This window comes from Ipomoea nil, unplaced genomic scaffold (assembly GCF_001879475.1).
Source record: "Ipomoea nil cultivar Tokyo-kokei standard unplaced genomic scaffold, Asagao_1.1 scaffold1868, whole genome shotgun sequence".
NCBI classification, from domain to species: domain Eukaryota; kingdom Viridiplantae; phylum Streptophyta; class Magnoliopsida; order Solanales; family Convolvulaceae; genus Ipomoea; species Ipomoea nil.
This window is the reverse complement of record NW_017618296.1, coordinates 417,159-438,469: the sequence shown is the minus strand read 5'-3', so window position 1 is coordinate 438,469 and position 21,311 is coordinate 417,159. Positions and strand designations below refer to the sequence as shown.

At 37.8% G+C, this 21,311-nt stretch overlaps 1 protein-coding gene across 1 annotated transcript; it reads left to right on the top strand.

Moving 5' to 3' along the window:
• Positions 1 to 923: 923 nt before the first annotated feature.
• Positions 924 to 3,121, top strand: LOC109193328 (putative expansin-B2). Its single transcript, XM_019344189.1, has 4 exons — positions 924 to 1,180; positions 1,341 to 1,453; positions 1,599 to 1,786; positions 2,557 to 3,121. Exons 1-4 carry the CDS (start codon positions 1,012 to 1,014, stop codon positions 2,885 to 2,887), a joined length of 801 nt encoding a protein of 266 aa, XP_019199734.1. The 5' UTR covers positions 924 to 1,011; the 3' UTR covers positions 2,888 to 3,121.
• Positions 3,122 to 21,311: the final 18,190 nt, after the last annotated feature.

Below are 21,311 nucleotides of genomic sequence, written 5' to 3'. Positions count from 1 at the left end.
TGCAAAAGTTAAAATGAGATCAATCTCATACCCTTTAAGCACCTGAAGGTCATGTAATAGTATGACATAATTATTACAAGTTCAATTCTTACTAATACACTTTTGGTCAAACATCTTCGTACATGAGTTTCTTAGTATGATTTACATCTTCTATGTGATTTGCAAATTATTATAAAGGAGTACGGTTTACCAAATATACACTCTCAAATAATGACTGTGGATTTTCCTCGTCATAAAAATAAAAATAAAAATAAAAAAATAAAAAAATCTAAGCAGAAATAAATTCCTTCAAATTACGAATGTAAGAAGCTTTTGGCTTTTGGTTGTTGTCTCACTACACCACATCCTAAAATTTATTTCCTCATAAAGTTTTGGACAGGAGGCAAAACTAAACCGGTCATAAGTTAACACTAAACCGGTCAGTAGTATCATAATGGAAGGGTAACAGAATAAGCTTGAGAGTTTTCATAATTTCCCGCGCCAAACCCGTCAATATCATAATGTCCTTATTTTTGCGGCAACTTGTTCAAATAAAATCCTTCTTCTTGCAACCATTCTATACTGTTGAAAGTTGATTTAATTAGGAATTAATGCTATCCAAATGAAACAGTAATTTTAGTTTTTAGGGTTTCTTTTGTTCAAAGACTACACTTGTCACCATTTAGATTTTCATCAAATTATTTTATTAAATTAGGTAAACTAAAATAAAATAACTCTTATTTGATCTATGCTAGTTGATACAAAATTCCATTATATTATATTGCACCAAACTAATTAAAATAATCATGTAAAATCTAAAAATTCTCACATGGCCTTTTTAGAAGATAGAAGTCAAAGAATTGTTTTTGAATGACAAATATAGCCCCCCATTGCTCTATAAAAACCACATACTAGGTTCATTTGTGTTCATCCATCAAGCCAAACATCATCCAACTTAGTCATTGAAAAGTAGAATAGGCATATTTATATAGTACGTGATTTTAGATTTGCAATTAAGTAAAACTAATCACAATGCCTCATTTCATTACCTATTTCCTACTCTTTTCTACACTTGCCATTTCTTGCTCTTGCTTCAACACCAAGAACCTCAACATCTCTGAATCCAAATCCAAATCCAAGTCCGACTGGTACCCTGCCGGCGCCACTTGGTATGGAAACCCCAATGGTGCCGGAAGTGATGGTACGTAAAACCTAGTATATATATATAGTATGTATTTTGTTTAGAAAGTTCGCGATTTCTTATTAATTTACGTATATATAATTTTGTCACCTGCACATTTTTTTTTTTTTTTATCAAACACCACCTTTTAAAGAAAAACTGAATTTCATTGTGTAAATAGGGGGAGCTTGTGGATACAGAAATAGTGTAGAGCAGCCACCATTCTCTTCCTTAGTAACAGCTGGTGGTCCTTCTCTATTCAAATCTGGCAAAGGATGTGGAGCTTGTTATGAGGTCAACCAATTATGTTTTTCCCTAATATATGTATATAATAATTTACTCAGTTAGTTTCTTGAAGATTCTAGTAAGTGTTTGAATTGCATGGATTTCATCTGAACGAAAATATGAATCATTCTATATATCTCTTTGGGTTTTGCAGATAAAATGCACTGAAAATGCAGCGTGCTCGGGAAAGCCGGTGACCGTGGTTATAACCGATGAGTGTCCGGGATGTGTATGGGAATCAACTCATTTTGACATGAGTGGCACTGCTTTTGGAGCCATGGCAGCTTCCGGCAAAGCTGACCAGCTCCGCAACGCCGGAGTGCTCAACGTTCATTATAGAAGGTACTTTATTTGTCATTTAATTTAGATTATTCGTCATACAAAATATTGTTAGAACCAAATGTTTACCACTATATCAAAAGTTATACCTAGTAGTAAAAGCTTAACATTATTTTCTTATACACGACCATCACATTTTTTAGAGGCCTGGTGCTAGACTTGGCAAATTATACCACGATTCAGGTTCTACCTTACATTATAGACTATGGCCCAAAAATAACCTTTAGATTTTGCATCTACAATTGACACATTTTTTACATGCAGTTAACCATTTCTTTACCTGTATAAACAAATTAAAGGCAAATCATATGGTAATTACAGACATAAACAGTTAACTATTGGTATGGAATATGTTAACCACAGACACATATATAACATGTTAACCAACATCTTATGTGTCTGCAATTAACAATTTATGTGTCTTATCATTTTGTCTGTAATTACGATGTTATGTGTTTTCAATTTGATTACAGGTACACAAATTATTAATTACAAGTACATAATATGTTAATTGCAGACACATAATTTTTGAACCAATGTTCACAATGCAATATGAACCCAATTCATGGTATAACGTAACAATTGGCTGGACTGGGCCCTTAGACTAGGGTTGACAATGCAATATGAACCCAGTCCATGGTATAACAATAAGTTGGACTTGACCCTTCACTGACCTTAATCTCCTAGTCACTAATTGATAGATTTGGCCCTCCGCCGTATATATTCACATTTTATTTGTAATTTTATTAATGATTGTGTACATACAATTACAGAGTTGAGTGCAAGTATCCGGGAGTACCACTGACTTTTCACTTGGATTCTGGTTCCAACCCCTACTATTTTGCACTTGTGATTGAATACGTAGGAGGTGAAGGGGTCCTCAGCGCCGTAGAACTGAAACAAGCCTTCAACTCGGATTCATGGCTTCCCATGCAACGCTCTTGGGGTGCAGTGTGGATGCTTCAAGACCCCTCCGGACTAAAACCGCCCTTCTCCCTCAAACTCACCGACGACTCCGGCAAGACTCTCGTCGCCGACAACGTCATTCCGGCCGGTTGGCAGCCCGGAAATACTTATCGATCTGCACTCACTTCTTTTGTTTGAATTGATTAATATACATAATAATTATTAAATAATAATGATTTATTGTGATTAATTAGCTAGTTATATTTCAAAGAATTTGATGTATTGATCAACCATTATATTGCTATGTACTACATTTGTATAAGCCCCCTTCGCACACTACATATGTGGTGTCGATTCTGAGGCTGACTATAGATTAAACGACATCATTTGTAACCAAGTTGTTATAGGATGTAAAATGAATAAATTATATTTGTTATCACCGTGTGAACGTGTTCATGAAAGGTTTTCATTTACTAGCTAAACAAAAAAGTGTGTCGTGATTTTTTCATTCTTTAATTTTCTTCTAACTAATATAGAGAATAGTACGTAAATGCATGTAGCTAAAGTATTAGTTCTAAACATACACTGATCACTTTTCCATGCAAACTAATGGGGCATATTGCATGAATTCATTGCCATATTTAATTTCCAAACAATTAAATTTTAATATTTTATAAATAGATACCATATGTGACAGGGTCAATAGTACTTTAAAAAAAAATTAATGCTTTTATATGACTACTACTACAACGAGGTTTCTGAACTTATGTACAATTTAATATGAAGTTGATAGATTTAAATATTTAATTAACCCGAGGATCCGAATTAATAAACCCGATAGATAAATAGAATAGCAAATAGACAAGGTAACGGGAAAAATATATGTCACAGGGACAATATTGTGTTAATAACGAGTTGGTAAGTGAATTACAACAAGTGTAATATCATTAGAGGCAATAGATTAAGACGAAGATTGTAAATATGGTAAGAGAAAACAAGTGATGTCCTAAAGGGACAAAATGGATGTCTTTTATACCAAGGAGACCCGTAAACCCCCCCCCCCCCCCCCCTAAAGAGGAGGGTACGATTACAACCGTCTTTGACCGCAGGCACCCGGGTGGGTCGGCTGGAGCTCCAGTCGAGAGGTCGGCCAGAGGGGGTCGGCTTATGGGCACGGCTCGACCACGGGGTCGGCCCAGGAGGTCACCCACGGAGTTGACCTAGGAGGTCACCCGCGTCTCATAATCTTCCGACCTGCGCCTAATCGTTTGTTATGCACTTGAACCCGATCAATGTTGAATGAAGAATTTTGTTTTCCTTGCTTTGGTTTATGCTTTGCTAACAACTGCATTAAAATTTTTGTTCGACCGAACGGGGGTGACATGACCAAAGTCGACCCCCCCCCCCCCATCCGCTATATATGCACCTGCTAGAACAATTGCCTTGGACAAGGAGAGTCAGCACGAGGCCGAGGCCGAGGCAGAGAGGTCGACAGGACACCTCGGACGAGGGGTCGGCACAAGGGTTCGTCTCACTACCGAGTCCGAGGTTGGTCTCGGCCGAGATCTTGGCTAGGCCGCTCCTCCGCTTGGTGACTTCGCTCATTGACATCAAGCTCGGGGATTGAGATTTACTTGGGGGTCAGACCCCCGCACCATGGACTAGCTTTGGCTTTTTAACAGTATTAGTGTGTTTTTTTATAGGTGTAGTTATATGGCCAAGGGTACTCTCGGTCCAAAAACTCTTCCGTCGGGTGGCGAAATAGGTTGGACCTCTTGCCCCCTTAGGGTAGTAGCGTAAACCGTTAAGCTCTTCCGTCGAGTGGCAAGCGTGGTCGGACCTTGTGCCCCCTTAGGGCAATTGCCCTCCGACCCGAGTCATTCGACCTCGGGCCGCTAAACTCTTTCGTCGGGTGGCGAGCAAGGTCGGTCCTCGTGCCCCCTTAGGGTAGTAGCCCTTCGACCTGAGTAATTCAACTTCAGGTTGTTAAGCTCTTCCATCGGGTGGCGAGCGAGGTCGAACCCCGTTCCCCCTTAGAGTAGCAGCTTAAGCCATTAAGCTCTTCTGTCGGGTGGCGAGGGAGGTCGGACCTCGTGCCTCCTTGGGGTAGTAGCCCTCTGACGTCAGTCATTCGACCTCAGTCCGTTAAGCTCTTCCGTTGGGTGGAGAGCGAGGTCGAATCCCGTGCCCCCTTAGGGTAGTATCTTAAACCGTTAAACTCTTCTATCAGGTGGCGAGCGAGGTCGGACCTCATGCCCCTTAAGGTACTAGCCATCCAACCCGCGTCCTTTAACAAAGAGTCGTTAGGCTCTTCCGTCGAGGTTGGTACATGGAGGGTCGGGCATGTACCCCCCCCCCCCCCCCACCTTGAAAGAAGTGAAAATGAGTCGTTCATGGCAAAATTTTTTACAAAGATTATTGAAACAAAGGGGACAAACCACCTCCTAACAAGTAAATCACTGAAAACACTTCAACAAGTGCTCGGAATTCCACACTCTAGCTTCCTGGGCGGAAAACGGGTGTCACTACGTAGGGGCCCTCCCACTTCTTGGCGAGCTTATCCCCGGCTTGGGGTTGGCTTGCCTCCCATCTCCGAAGTACATAGTCACCTACATGAAAGTAACGGGGGCGGACCTGTATATTGTGGTATGCTTTAGCTTGCCATTGGTAGTTCTCGGCTCGGATCATAGCGGCTTCTCTTTTCTCGTCTACCAAGTGGAGGTCTACCCGGTGGTGCTCGTCATTAAGGTTCGGGTTGTACTCCAGGGCTCCGCGAAAGGGTATGACTACCTCCGCGTAGGCATGACTACAGTACGGTTCGAACTGTGCAATGTTGAACCAGAACCGGAACTGAACCGTTCGTACAGTTTCGGTTCTGGTTCCTAACCGGAACCATATTGGTTTCGGTTAAAGTTCGAGATGAAAAGGAACCGGAACCGGCAGTTCCAGTTCCAAACTAGAAAAAATTAAAAATTATAGCTTTATTTTTTATTTATTTTTAAAATAAATCCGGTTAGAGCCGGCGGTTCCAACCGGAACTGGAACCTTATAGTAAGGTTCCGGTTTCGGTTTGTCTATTTGCGAAACCAGAACCGGAACCGCGGTCACCCCTACCTCCGCGAGGGCGCGGGCCTCGAAACCATAGGACAATGAGAAGGGGCTCTTGCTCGTAGCTCGTCGGGGGTGGTTGATAGGAATATTTTTCGTAAGTTTTGATGAGCCAAATGTACTTTAGATCCCCTTAGTTTTTAGGTCTTTTAGTACAAGCATCATAAATCAGAATATCGAGTCAAAGGAAATCTACCATATGAAGAACAAAATTAATTTGGGAAATTAATTTTGGTCCTACGAGTATTCATCCGAGAAAGAAGCATAAAGGAATGGCGTTGCAAGAAATGATCGGATGAGCCTAACGGTGAAATGGTAAAAGTCCTTACTTAAAATGATCATACCTGAGATCAATTCCCCCCTAAGGACTTATTTTTTACAAGTCAAGAATTCGGACAAGCACAATGTTCTTAAAGGAGCATGATGCGAACAAGCACAATGTCTCAAAGGAGCACAATGTGTACAAGCAAGATGTGCCAAAGAAGCACAATGTCTCAAAAGAGCATGAACAAGCACGACGTGTCCAAAGGAGCACAATGTGACCAAATCAGAGAAGCACAATGTTTAAGTCAAACAAGCAAGAAGTGCCCAAGTCAAATGAGCACAAAGTGGCAAAAAAAAAAAGCAAGATGATCTGAAAATGGATAAATTCAAAGGAATTTATTTTGAATCAGCCCACATGCCATAAGAATCCAAAATTGCCTACAGATATTGATCAAAACGGAAAAAATATTTATGAAGACATGAATATAAAAACTTATCCTAGAAATAAATTCTATCAGAATGATTTATTTCAAAGATTCGTTGGAAACTCAAATTGACAACAAAAATAATATTTTAAAGAAACAACTTGAAAATCAAGTGGAGATAAAATATTATTTGGTCAGGCAAGTTGACAATCAAATCAAAATTGAAGATCTACTATTGTCAACAATATCAGGCTATGAAGATTCAAATTTCAAATATCAAATTATCCCACTCCAACGGATATATTTGATTGCCTATAAAAAGCCATGAAGACTTGAAGACAAAGAAGATAGAGGTGAATACAAAAGATACGAACAAGTGAATACACACGAGATAAGAAGTGCAAGTGCTCAAATATTCTTTGAAGACTTAATCTGAATAGTCTCAAAACTAGTTGGAGAGAGATACAATTTGTTAGGAATAAAGTGTAATGGTTTTGATATGCCAAATATGTATTTGTAGATCCCCCAATTTTATTTCATAGAGTCTTAGACCATGATCGGGAAATTATTTAAATTGGAAAAGAGAAAAACAGAGGAAGATGCATGAAAATAGAAGAAGAAGATATCAAGCCTAAAATCAAGAATTTGTCTGGAGAAAATGACAAATTGAAGAAGAAGATGAATGATACAATATTCACGTCAATGCTACTCAAAGAAGATATCCTAGAAGAATTTTCGTGAAGAAAATTAAGATTGGAAGATTGCATGAATTTGACTTGAAGATCAAGCATCTATGGAAAGAAAGGAGTACATCAAAGATGATTGGAGATTTAATCAATAGTTGTACGGATGAAGTGGATGAAGCTTGATATGTTATGCGAAATGGCTCAAGTTTGAATCTCACCATTAACAATTTTACAAGGTAAAAGTTGAGAAGCCAAATCTAATTAAATCTGATGGAGTTGGGGGCTAGTTTGGCTTTGGGAGCCAATGACAAGTGGAAATTGAAAATTGAAATTGGGAGCTAGTTTCAAGATGGTTCAATTGAAATTGGGAGCTAGTTTCAAGATGGGAACCAAGAAGTTGTAGTATGGGATGCAAATTCAAATTGGGGACCGATTGAAATTGGGAGGAATCAGCCAATGTAGATTCAAATTGGGGACCGATTCAATAATTCAAATTGGAAATTGGGAGGAGCCAATTTCGAAGTCAAATTCAATAATTCAAATTGGAAATTGGGAGGAATCAATTCAAGATAATTCAAATTGGAAATTGGGAGGAATCAATTCAAGATGGGAGCCAATGTAGAATTGAAATTGGGAGCCAATTGAAGTTGTAGTATGGGATGCAAATTCAAATTGGGGACCGATTCAAAGAATTTGAGTCAAATTCAATAATTCAAATTGAGAAGCAAGTCAAAGTCAATTGGGAGAAATTGGGAGGAATCAATTCAAGATGGGAGCCAATGTAGAATTGAAATTGGGAGCCAATTGAAGTTGTAGTATGGGATGCAAATTCAAATTGGGGACCGATTCAAAGAGGAGCCAATGTAGAATTGAAATTGGGAGCCAATTGAAGTTGTAGTATGGGATGCAAATTCAAATTGGGGACCGATTCAAAGAAGACATGGAGATCAAATTGAATTGAGACGAAATTCAATACCATAGTTGTAGTATGGGATGCAAATTCAAATTGGGGACCGATTCAAAGAAGACATGGAGATCAAATTGAATTGAGACGAAATTCAATACAGGAGAAATCTGGGAGCCAATTTCGAAGTCAAATTCAATAATTCAAATTGGAAATTGGGAGGAATCAATTCAAGATGGGAGCCAATGTAGAATTGAAATTGGGAGCCAATTGAAGTTGTAGTATGGGATGCAAATTCAAATTGGGGACCGATTCAAAGAATTCGAGTCAAAATCAATAATTCAAATTGAGAAGCAAGTCAAAGTCAATTGGGAGAAATTGGGAGGAATCAATTCAAGATGGGAGCCAATGTAGAATTGAAATTGGGAGCCAATTGAAGTTGTAGTATGGGATGCAAATTCAAATTGGGGACCGATTCAAAGAAGACATGGAGATCAAATTGAATTGAGACGAAATTCAATACCAGGAGTTGTAGTATGGGATGCAAATTCAAATTGGGGACCGATTCAAAGAAGACATGGAGATCAAATTGAATTGAGACGAAATGTATGGGATGCAAATTCAAATTGGGGACCGATTCAAAGAAGACATGGAGATCAAATTGAATTGAGACGAAATTCAATACCAGGAGTTGTAGTATGGGATGCAAATTCAAATTGGGGACCGATTCAAAGAAGACATGGAGATCAAATTGAATTGAGACGAAATTCAATACAAGGAGAAGTCTGGGAGCGAAATTCAAAATGGAGAAATTCAAATTGGGTGCCAATTACAAGCCAATTGAAATTGGGTGTCAATTGCAAAGGAGAAATTCAAATTGGGTGGAAGTTCAAAACCAATTTGAAGTCTGAGAACATCCAGACGTGAGAATGAAGAAGAAGAAGAACTTATAGTAAAAATATTCTCACAAGAAAAAATACTAGTCTAACTAGTATGGGATTAAATTAATGAATATTTTTAAATCCCAAAGATACAAGGACCACTTCAGAGCTGATCAGAGAAGTCATTCTACACCAAAACAGAGACCCAGATATTCCCACTCAACGTTAAACCAGAGGAATATCATATGAAGTTTGGGAGTTCATTTACATGGAGATGAAGATCCATCAAACGGCTAGCTTATCCTTTCTGACATCTTTGCAGAAGATAAGATAAGATCTCTGACAAAAAGATACAAGATTTCAAAAATGAGAGCGTCTCTTTCCAACGGACAGATTCTCATTACCAGCTATAAAATGATGAAGATATGAAGACTTGAAGACAACGAACTCACGAACAAGAGAGCAGAAAATACAAACCCATCAAGGGGAACGAATAGAGCAATTAAGCTTAAAAGAGCATAGAGCAAAAATCTCATTTGGTACAGAGCATACCAAAAATCTTCAAGCGAGAAGTGAGAAAAGAAAAAGAACTATGAGAGTTTCAAGAGAAATATTCTGAGAGTTCTTAAACAGAGCAAAACAGAGCAAAAATATCAAGTGCTTTACTTGATACATTCAAAGAGAGAAAACACTCAGAGCTATCAAGAGAAATCATTCCAGAGTGTTTATCTTCATCAAAGAGACCTGCGCATCATTGAAGATCATCTACAGAGTCTCAGAAGTTGGAAGCAAGATAACACTTGTTTTGGAGCAAAACAAGAGAAGGGAGGAAAGTAGCACGGAGCTGTGAAATCCTGGATTGTCACACGGAGCTGTGAGATCCGAAGCAGCAGTGTCGGAGGCACTGGGCGTGATTAATGCGGGCTTTGTGATCAAAGCACTAGATCACGTGATACGTTTCTACCGGAGTGTGGAAGACGGGGGAAAGTAACGCAGAGTCGTGAAATCCTGGGATAGTAGCGCGGCGACGTGAAACCCGAAGCAGCAGTGTGGTGTCACTGGGCGTGATTAGTGTGGGCTTTGTGATCAAAGCACTAGATCACGGAAATTCATTATATCTTGGAACCAAGGAGTGGTAGATATAGTGAATTGCTCTTGGAGATAAGAGCAAGTGGAGTAGGAGGATTACACCACCTCGCGAACCACTATAATTGTCTTGTGTTCTTTACTGCTTTCTTTACTTACTGCTCTTTACATATTCGCTCTACACGAGATATACTGCTCACACAATCTCACACACACTTTATGTTTATTTATTTCCGCTGTGCACCGTACTCTAACAATCTAGTTAAGAGTTTTGGTTTATCTCTGGCTTAGCAATTGTTGTGCTGTGGGAAAAAGTTTGAAAGTCTATTCACCCCCCCCCCCCCCGACTTTCAACTTACCTCTTTTGGGACCAACAATTGGTATCAGAGCCTGTAGCCTATTTGAGTCAGTTTATACCAACCTTTGGTATTAAAACACGTTGCCCAACTGGGTTAACTGTTTTTGACTGCTTGGCTGATCCATTCTACAAAGTGTGTGAATTGGATTAATCTTTCATATCTCTCGTGATGATGATGAAGAAAGATTTAGCTCAAAATCTATTATTCTCACTTGATAAATTTGATGATTGGAAAGTTCGTATGCAGGTACACTTATCGGCTTTACACGGTGAAATGTGGGAAGTTATTTCCACTGGCCCTATAGAAATATTAAAATTCAATACGGCATTTGTTATATCCCCGGATGCTCCACAGTACGTACAAAAGCCAAAACCGGAATGGACATCGAACGATAAAACGCGGAATAATCTTGACAATATTGCCAAGGATATTCTATTCAAAGTCGTAGATGATACAATATTTCCAAAGATCCGAAAGTGTGCCACTGCCAAAGAAATATGGGAAACTCTCATCAAGATTGGCGAAGGAGATGAACAAGAAAAAGACAATAAGCTCACAATCGCCATGAAGAAGTTTGAAGATTTCAAAATGCTCTCAAATGAAAGTGTTGCAGACATGGAAGCTCGAATGATCAAAGTTCTTGGAGAGATTAGTGATCTTGGCAAAAATATTAGCCAAAAAGAAATTAATCTCAAAATCCTTCGAGGCTTACCATCTGCATGGGATATGAAGGTTACGGCTATGCGCAATCACCGAGATCTAAAAATGTTGTCAACAGACAAATTATTTAGTGATTTAAAAGCATATGAGTTCGAGATGAAGGCCAAAGATGATGATGTTCATGAAGCTCGAAATTCTGCTCTAATGGCCGAACAACCGTCAACCTCCAGGTCAGTAGAAAATAATGTTGATTTTATGACTGACGAACAGTTTGCTCTTTTTGTTAAAAAATTTAGAAGGTTTATGCGAAAATGAGACAACAAAAATTCTGCTCGTGGAAAATTCGTCTCTCGCATAACACAAGAAGAAAAAGTCGAAGAAAATAAGGATTTGTGCTACAATTGCCGCAAACCCGGACATTTTAAAATAAATTGTCCGTATCCGATCGTTAGCAAGTATCAAGGCAAAAATGTTGAATCTACGCCGAACAAATCCGAAAGCAAAAGGTTCAAGCCGACAAAAGAAAAACTCTCGTTAGTAACGAACCAAATGAAAATGATGATTCGGAGGATTCATCATCAAGCGATGAAAGTTCATGTTCGGATGATGATACGGCGCTAATATGCAAGTCAATTGAGTTGAGTACAAGTGAAGATTGTCTTATGGCTCTTGAAGCGGAGGAAGAAGAGGTAACATCTAATTCTTTCAATTCTGTTAATTCTTCTTTTTCTCGTGAATCTATTGACAATCTAATGCGAGAATGTCAAGAGATTATGCTCACTCATCCTCAACTCAAGCAGCGCAATAATATTCTAATTCTTGAAAAAAGAAGAAATGAATAAAAAATTGCAAGATGCTTTAGTTGAAATGAGTAAATTGAAGAATGAAAATATTCATCTTCAAGAAGAGTGTAAAGCAAGAGAGGTTAGAGAACATAATCTTAGAGCTACTATTGTTACGTTCACTAATTCGTCTAAAATTATAGATAAAATGGTGAGCATGCAAAAGCCATCAGGAGACAGAACCGGAATCGGTTATGACTCCACATATTCTCAAACCCCTCAAAATCTGACTAATTCTACTACTACTTTAAATAATAAAGTTCAAGTGGTAAAATTTGATAAAAGTCAGAATAGCACGATGAAACAAGGACTTGGCTATCAAACAAAAGAAAAATTGAATGTTGAAAGGCCGAAACAATTCGATTACACGGCAAAGCAACAAAAATTCATCAAGCAAAGATATGCCAAAGAGTCAAGTGCAAAAAGATTTCATAGAAAAGAGGGAAGCTTTTCTAGAAATAAAGTTGGGAGATTTTATCCCACTCAAAAGGATTGGTTGTGTAATAGATGTAATGCTTTTTATAGACCAAAGCAACCATTCTCTTCCCAGGTGCCAAAATATAAAAATAATTTTCAAAACCCGGCGCCAAAAATGTTTTCAAAAGTGAGTTATGATTATCGTGTCTCTAATGGTTAAAAATCGCCTCATCTTAATTCAATAAGATCTAGGTGGGTTTGGTTACCTAAAATCACTAACAGTAAAGGACCCAAGCAAGTATGGGTACCTAAAGTTAATTAATCTTTTTTGCAGGATGTTTGGTACATCGATAGTGGTTGCTCACGCCACATGACTAGAAATAAATCATATCTAGTGAATTTCAAAGAAATCGATGGACCAAAAGTTATATTCGGAGGAAATCATAATTATGGAACTACAAAAGGAGTTGGCACGATCAAGAAAAATGGATTAAAGATTGAAGATGTTTCTTTCGTTGAAGGCTTAAAATTTAATTTGTTGAGCACTAGTCAATTTTGTGATAAAGGCTATCTTGTAGAATTTTCTAAAGATAATTGCCTAATCAAAAATGAGCTCACAAATGAGATTGTTCTCTCTGGAAAAATACGAAAGAATATGTATGTTGTTGATTAGAGCACAAGCAAAGATTCAGTGTGCTTAATGGCCAGAAATTCAAATGAAGCTAATTGGGAATGACACAGAAAGCTCAACCACTTAAACTTCAAGACTATCAATCAGCTTGCAAAGAAGAATTTAGTTGAAGGCTTGCCAGATATTATCTTCAAGAAGGACCAAGTGTGTGATGCATGTCAACGCGGAAAGCAAATCAAATCATCATTCAAATCAAAGACACACGAGTCAACGTCAAGACCGCTAAGCTTGCTACATATGGACTTATTTGGACCGGTTGATCCAATAAGTGTAAGTGGTAAGAAATATACTCTCGTTGTTGTTGATGATTTTTCTAGGTACACTTGGACCGTGTTCCTTAAGAAGAAAAATGAAGTTGAGCAAGTTCTACCAAAGCTGTTGAAGCAACTACAAAATGAGAAAGAATTGCAAATATCAAAAATACGAACGGATCGCGGAACCAAGTTCGTGAATGTAGTTATACAAGCTTTTTGTAATTCACATGAAATTTCTCATCAACTATCTGCCGCAAGAACACCGCAACAAAACGGTGTTGCCGAAAGAAGAAACCGGACGCTCAAAGAAGCCGCACGAGTGATGATTAGTGCTGCCGGTCTCCCGAAACTCTATTGGGCGGAAGCTATCAACACTGCTTGTTACACGCAAAATCGAAGCATGATCTATAAGCAGTACAAGAAGACGCCATACGAGCTATATAAAGGGAGAAAACCAAATATTGGTTATTTTCATATTTTTGGATGCAAATGTTTTATTCATATTAATGATAAATTGCATCTAAAAGCTTTTGATGAGCGTGCAGATGAAGGAATTTTTCTAGGATATTCGACTACTAGCAAGGCATTCAGAGTTTTGAATAAAAGATCAATGGTGGTTGAAGAATCCATACAAGTGGTATTTGATGAAAAATCACAGATCAAAAATGATGCACTGGACGAAGAAATTGCACAAAATGGTAACAAGTGTCATATTGATTTTTGTGATACTAATGATATGTGTGAAGATGATATTTTGCAGGGAATGGATGAGTTGGAAACTAATTCTCTAGAAAATCCCATCCCTCATCTAGAAGAAGTTGGAAATTCTTTAAATAATAATTTTGGGAGTGATGCCGCACGTGATAATGAGGATGCAGTACGGGTTCCAGTTTGTGATCAAGTTGCATGTGAAGTTGGTAATCAATTAAATGAGGAAATTCGAACCAACACTGCCAGTACACAACAAATGGATCCACCCAGTACCATGCACCCATTTCAACCAGATTTAAGATTGCTCAAAAATCACCCCCCAGAATTAATTATTGGGAATATACATGAAGGCGTGAAAACAAGATCATCTACCATGGAAGCATTGTTCACGTGTTATCTATCTCAAATTGAACCAAAAGAAGTTGGCGAAGCTCTAAATGATCCAGACTGGATAAATACTATGCAAGAGGAGCTCGATCAATTCAAAAGAAATGATGTTTGGGAACTTGTTCCAAGACCGGCGAACCACAATGTTGTAGGAACCAAATGGGTCTTCCAAAATAAAGCAAACGAAGAAGGCGTGATTGTTAGGAATAAAGCAAGGCTCGTTGCAAAAGGATACTCTCAAGAAGAAGGAATTGATTTTGATGAAACTTTTGCACCGGTGGCTCGACTTGAAGCAATCAGAATTTTCCTAGCCTACGCCGCACACAAAGATTTCATCGTTTATCAAATGGACGTGAAAAGCGCATTCTTGAATGGTCTACTCGAAGAAGTTTATGTCGAACAACCCCCAGGTTTTGAGGTAAAAGGCGAAGGTGATAAAGTCTACAAACTTAAAAAGGCATTGTATGGGTTGAAACAAGTTCCTAGAGCTTGGTATGATACTTTGTCAATGTTCTTGATAAGCTGTGGATTCACCAAAGGCCTTGTTGACAAAACTCTATTTAGAATTCAAGATGGTGAACATATTTTATTAGTGCAAATATATGTTGATGATATTATTTTTGGAAGCACTAACAATTCTTTGTGTGAGAAATTTTTGAAGCTTATGCAGAACAAATTCGAAATGAGCATGATGGGTGAATTGAATTACTTCTTGGGCTTACAAGTCAAACAACTGAAAGAAGGAGTATTCATCAATCAAGCAAAGTACACCCGCGACTTGATAAAGAAGTTTGGCCTTGATGGAAAATCATCGATCAAAATTCCAATGAGCACATCAATAAGGCTAGACAAAGATGAAGATGGAAAGGATGTCGATCAAACAAAATATAGAGAATGATTAGTTCTCTTCTATATCTTACTGCAAGCAGGCCGGACATTTCTTATGCTGTGGGAGTGTGTGCAAGATTCCAAGCAAATCCAAAAGAAAGCCACCTCACCGCAACAAAGAAGATCATACGATATTTGAAAGGCACAATCAATGTTGGATTGTGGTATCCAAAAGGTACAGATTTTACTCTAACGGGTTTTTCAGATGCGGATTTTGCAGGTTGCAAAATAGACAGAAAAAGCACTTTCGGGACATGCCAGTTCTTAGGGGGAAGGCTTGTTTCTTGGTTCAGCAAAAAGCAAAATTCCATTGCAACCAGTACCGCCGAGGCCGAATACATTGCTGCAGGAAGTTGTTGTGCGCAAATTTTGTGGATGAAGCAACAATTGAAGGATTACGGAGTTAATTGTGATGACGTTAGTATTTATTGTGATAATACTAGTGCAATCGCTATCACTCACAATTCGGTGCTTCACTCAAGAACCAAACATATCGACATTCGACATCACTTCGTAAGGGATCACGTTGAAAAGAAGAATCTGAAGATCGAATATATCCTTACGGAAAACCAAGTTGCTGATATTCTCACGAAGCCTTTATGCGAAACGAGATTTTCTACCTTAAGGCACGAGTTGGGAATGATCGAAATGAGCTAAGTATCACTAAACTTAATCTCTCAATTTAAATTGATACTTGTGCTCAAAATAAATTGTTTTGTATGAATAAATTGTTTTATGTGTTTATATGCATATTTTAATTCGAAATTTTTATGTGATAAAATTGCAGTATGTGTTAGGAAGTTATTTGTGTATTTACATGTGTTATTTAACGTGAGATCATATGTCATGCAAATTAATTTGATAAAATGTGTAATTCGTGTTTTATTGGATAATTAGTTTAAAATTGCATGTTTTAATGTGTTAATTAGTGTATGAGTATGTGTTCATGTTTTTAAAATTAATTAATTTGTTTGCATGAACAATTTGTCTAAAAAATGTGATTTACCGTGTTTATTTAATTATATATGTGCATAATGTGATTTAATGTGTTTATTTTATGTGTTTCGTGTATATGTGTATATGTGTTATAATTTGCAAAAAAAAAAAAAATGTTTAGAAAAACTGAAAGTTAATTTATTTGTTAGTTTCTAAAATATTTTGGAATCTAATTTGTGTAAAATTTATATAAATTAAAGTTGTTTCTAATTATAAATTTGGAATATATGTGTTAATTTTGTTAGTTTCCAAAATTTGTGTTTTTCGATTGGAAATTACCGTGTATGTGTTTAATATAATTGGTATGTGTGATTAATTATTTGTGGAGTAATTTTTGCTACTAACGAGATGTTTGAGTGTGATTATATCTGTGATACACGATTTTGAGAAGGAAATCAGGAGATAAAGGAGGAAAATTAGAGTTTAATTGGTCATCAAACCTCCACCCATAAACTCCTACCCTTTCTAAACCTCCACCCAACCTAAACCTCTCCCCATAATCCTCTCCTAAATCAAATCTTTCCAAATAGATTTACCCCCTCTCTCAATCGACACCCTCATCTCGCCTGTCAGAAAAATCACCCCCTTAATCGATCCCCATAAACAAATCTCAAGGAGATCAGAACCCAAATCCTCTCTAAGTGTCTCTTCAAATCTCCACCCTCTACACCTTACGTGCATTGGGTATTTCTAAAGAGGTGTGAGCATTAAATGCTCTTGTCTGCAAATGATGACATTTTCTCTTTCCTCGTAACACCCTCTATCAGATGACTCATCTACCCTAAACTCACCCAATCGACACACCTCAACTAAAGGGCACAATTGAGAAGTCCCATCTCTCTCTCTCTTAAATTCGAAAAACCCCTTCGAGTCATCCTCCTCATATAAACCCCTCACTTATATTTCAAAAACTCTTTCAAGACCTTCAGAATATCAGAAAACTCTCTCTCAAAAATTATCTCTCCTCTAACAATCGATCTGATCATCATGGCTCAATCTGGAAGAAAGCAAATTGATCCTATTTTCGCCCTCTCGCAACAAGTGACAAATGGGATGGTACTCAACCCTGAGTTTTTCAGACTAGGTTCTACCAACAAGGACACGGCCGAGAAAATTCTTCAAGCTTTAAAAGACTGCGGACTGTTTGATTTCTTCACCTACAACTACTTTGGAACCTTTGAAGAAGATGTAGCCGAATTCTATCTACATGCAGTCGTGGAAAAAGATTCAATTAAATCTAGAGTTGGAGGATCAGAAGTCTCGATCACTGAAGATGACATACACAAGTGCTTCAGCTTTCCTGAATCTCAGATAATGCCAGAATCTCACAGTTATGTTGTTCAAAATTTTTGGAACGAGATTCGTGGTCCTACGGCTCCAATTTTCTCTGATGTATCCGCTCATAAGAATGTATTGAAGTTTGAATATGAGATGTTGGTGGACATGATTTACAAGATTCTTGAACACAAACTGGGAAGTACTGAAGATTTGACTGCATCAACAGTGTGCCTGATGGACGGAATTATGAAAGGAATAAAATTCAAATGGGCAAAATTTATCTACAGGAAGATGGTTATTTTTGTTCATGCTGCCAAACCAATGAAGAAAACTGCTGTAGTGGATCGGTTCTATCAAAATGTTGGATATGGTCTCATCATTGGAGAACTGCTAAGGAAGAAGACAATTCCAATGAGAAAACACAAAAATATTGGAATCTACAGAGCACTCTTCAGAAAATTCAGCCCTAATTTTGGAAAAAGGTCAAGCTAAAGAAGAGGACAAGAAGGTGGGAGTTCTACAAGTTCAAAGACACCACAACGCTCAAGAATGAGAAGCAGCAAAGCAATCTCAGCCTCAAGCAACCAAATTGGATCAAGTAATCGGTCCGAAAGAGATCAAGAAGCCATCAGTACGGCTATGACTGTTGTTCCACTCAAATATGTCGAACCGAACATGTTAGGCGAAGGAGTTGACGATACAACAAGAATGGAATTTGCAGGAGTTCATGTGCAAATTTCGAATGATCTACAAAGAAGACTCTCGAGTCAATCTGCAGCCGAAGGAAGTGCAGGACCTATAGTTTTTGACTCAGCTCTCATTCAAGATGATCCGGAGCTGCTAAGAGAATTAATAATGGTGCAAACTTGGAGAGAATGGAAAGTTGAAAGATATCACTCTTTCATGTCAAAAATCACCCCAGATTTGATGCGGAGTGAAGATTTTTCTTTGGAATGGTGCGGAACGAACGTGATGCTAGATGCACTCAACATGGATTTAAATCAAGTCTATCACATGAAGCTACACGAAAAGGCAGCCAGACAAAAGGGAAAAGCACCAATAAAAGGAGGAAGTACGGCTCAAGACCGTATAGCCGAACAAGAATGACAGAATGAAATTTCACTTCAGTTAGCTCTACAAAGGTCAGTCTATGACACACATCATTATCCAGGTAATACATCTCTTGCGGATAATGAAATTTTTGATGAAAGAACTGAAGGGACGGCACTCATTGATGTACCAATCATGAGCACTGAAAATCATATGGACATACCTGTGAAAGTCCATGATGCGTCTTTATTAATATCTGATCTGACCCCCACAACAATTAATGTGAATCTGGAGTGCAATGAACAACTTGTGGGATCTAATGAAGCTGAAGTGTCAGTACGAGAAGAAGTAAGAGAACAAGTGTCAGAAGAAATAAGAAGAGATATACCAGTTGAAGTTGCAGTAGAAGTTGCTAATGAGAGTAGACAACAAATCACAGAGAATTTATCCATTGTATTGCCAGTACACCATACGAAGTCTACCATGCCTACCATGGACCCTGTTCTAGAAAATGAAGATCTATTTGCAGACAATTACACAAGAACAGAAGTCTTAGAAGAAGAAGTTGAGGATCTCAATCAAGAAGCCGAATCACCTGAAGAAGAAGGGATGCAACTTATTGATACAGTTGTTCTCACAGATCCGAATAGAAGTCCATTCGGATCCCCTCAAAACTTTGTGCAGATGAATGATCAAGATGATGGCATATTTTCATCTCTATTTGCAAAAGTGGTCGAATCCAGTGACATTGTTTGTCAAACAATTGGAGAAAAGTTGGTTGAACAAAATCAAAAGATGGATCAACAACACACGGATACACGAGTTAATCTGAAGGAATTAATGGATCATCAAAATATTTTGAAGACCCAGATTGACAAAGCAGAAAGAATCTTGAAAGGAGAATTAACAAAAGGCTTACTTGAAGTGATTCAACTCATGAAGAAGGAACGAGAAGCAGCTGAAAAGATTCACAATGAACGTCACTTGCGACAAGTCAAGGCGATTCAAGACCAAGAAAGCCGAATCAACAAACTTGAAGTTGAGCTCGCGGTTACAACAAACAAGCTGGACAACGTACAAACCGTTTCCATTGAAACGCACAACAGTGTTGAAACTGTGAAAGCAAACCAAGATCGAGATTTTAAGACCCTTGCATTTTTGGTTGATAACGCCAAAAGGGGGGGAAGAAATTCTCAGTCACTTGGCTTTGCAACAACAAGAATTTATTCTTGAAAGCCAACAACAGCCAGTAATATCCACTCAAGGTAGAGGCCGAAACCACGGACACTCCTCACAAGGACCATCTCAGATTGGTTTTGCTCAGTTCGCGAATCCTAGTCTTGGTACGAGTACATCAAAGGTTGCTGAACAGCGTGGCTGGTTTGAATGCTTTAAGGGTACCGCCACTGAGACAACAATATGGACTAAGGAAAATCTACCAAGCATGATCAAGAAATGGCCTGCAGCCGATCAAGCCCAATGGATCTCGGAGAAGAATAAAGAAGAAGAAGAAGGAAAAAGGAAAAGAACCGAGATGTGGTATGAACTAAGAGATTTCACTGGAAATATGGGCATGAGTCTTGGAGAAGAAAGAAGCTTCAAAGAATGTGTCTTATGGTGGGAAGCCGGAATTCTTCCGGGCAACAATATCAAAGAAGCTTTTGGACATTACATGGCCGGACAGCTTACAAAGAAATTTCAGAAAGCAAAGTTCAAAGATGATTTCTTCAAGCTCAGAGAACATGTCAAGGAAATTTTGAAGAAAGACTCTGGTGTGAAGAAACCCAGAAGGTAATCTGAAAATTCTCTTAAGTTGATATTTTCTATTTTCGAACCTCTGTTGCGTTTTTCTTTATAAATTCGAAATATATCAATAATAATTTCCCATGGTCTATTTTGAGTCTTTAATTTTATTTGTTTAATATAATTAGACTTTCGTGAATTAAAAGACAAGAAATATGTCAAACGCACGACAAAATTAAAAAATTGATGATGATCAAAATAAAAATAATTCAAGATGCGTTTAGGAGCTTGTCTAAAAATTAATTCACAAGTTTCTTTTGATTGTGTCTAGAAAACCATCTGTTAAACTCATCTTGGCTTTGTCAAATAAAATTGAGCAAAAAGATTATTTTTCAAAGACTTAAAGCTAAATGAAGTGTTAGGAATAAAGTGTAATGGTTTTGATATGCCAAATATGTATTTGTAGATCCCCCAATTTTATTTCATAGAGTCTTAGACCATGATTGAGAAATTATTTAAATTGGAAAAGAGAAAAACAGAGGAAGATGCATGAAAATAGAAGAAGAAGATATCAAGCCTAAAATCAAGAATTTGTCTGGAGAAAATGACAAATTGAAGAACAAGATGAATGATACAATATTCACGTCAATGCTACTAAAAGAAGATATCCCAGAAGAATTTTCGTGAAGAAAATTAAGATTGAAAGATTGCATGAATTTGACTTGAAGATCAAGCATCTATGGAAAGAAAGGAGTACATCATAGATGATTGGAGATTTAATCAATTGAAATGGAGAAATTCAAATTGGGTGCCAATTGAAATTGGGTGTCAATTGCAAAGGAGAAATTCAAATTGAGTGGAAGTTCAAAACCAATTTGAAGTCTGAGAACACCCAGACGTGAGAATGAAGAAGAAGAAGAACTTACAGTAAAAATATTCTCACAAGAAAAAATACTAGTCTAACTAGTATGGGATTAAATTAATGAATATTT

Coding starts and splice junctions, on each gene's coding strand:
- LOC109193328 (XM_019344189.1), top strand. CDS start 1,012: ATGCCTCATTTCATTACCTATTTCCTACTCTTTTCTACACTTGCCATT. Junction 1,181..1,340: donor CAATGGTGCCGGAAGTGATG/GTACGTAAAACC, acceptor TTGTGTAAATAG/GGGGAGCTTGTGGATACAGA. Junction 1,787..2,556: donor CTCAACGTTCATTATAGAAG/GTACTTTATTTG, acceptor ATACAATTACAG/AGTTGAGTGCAAGTATCCGG.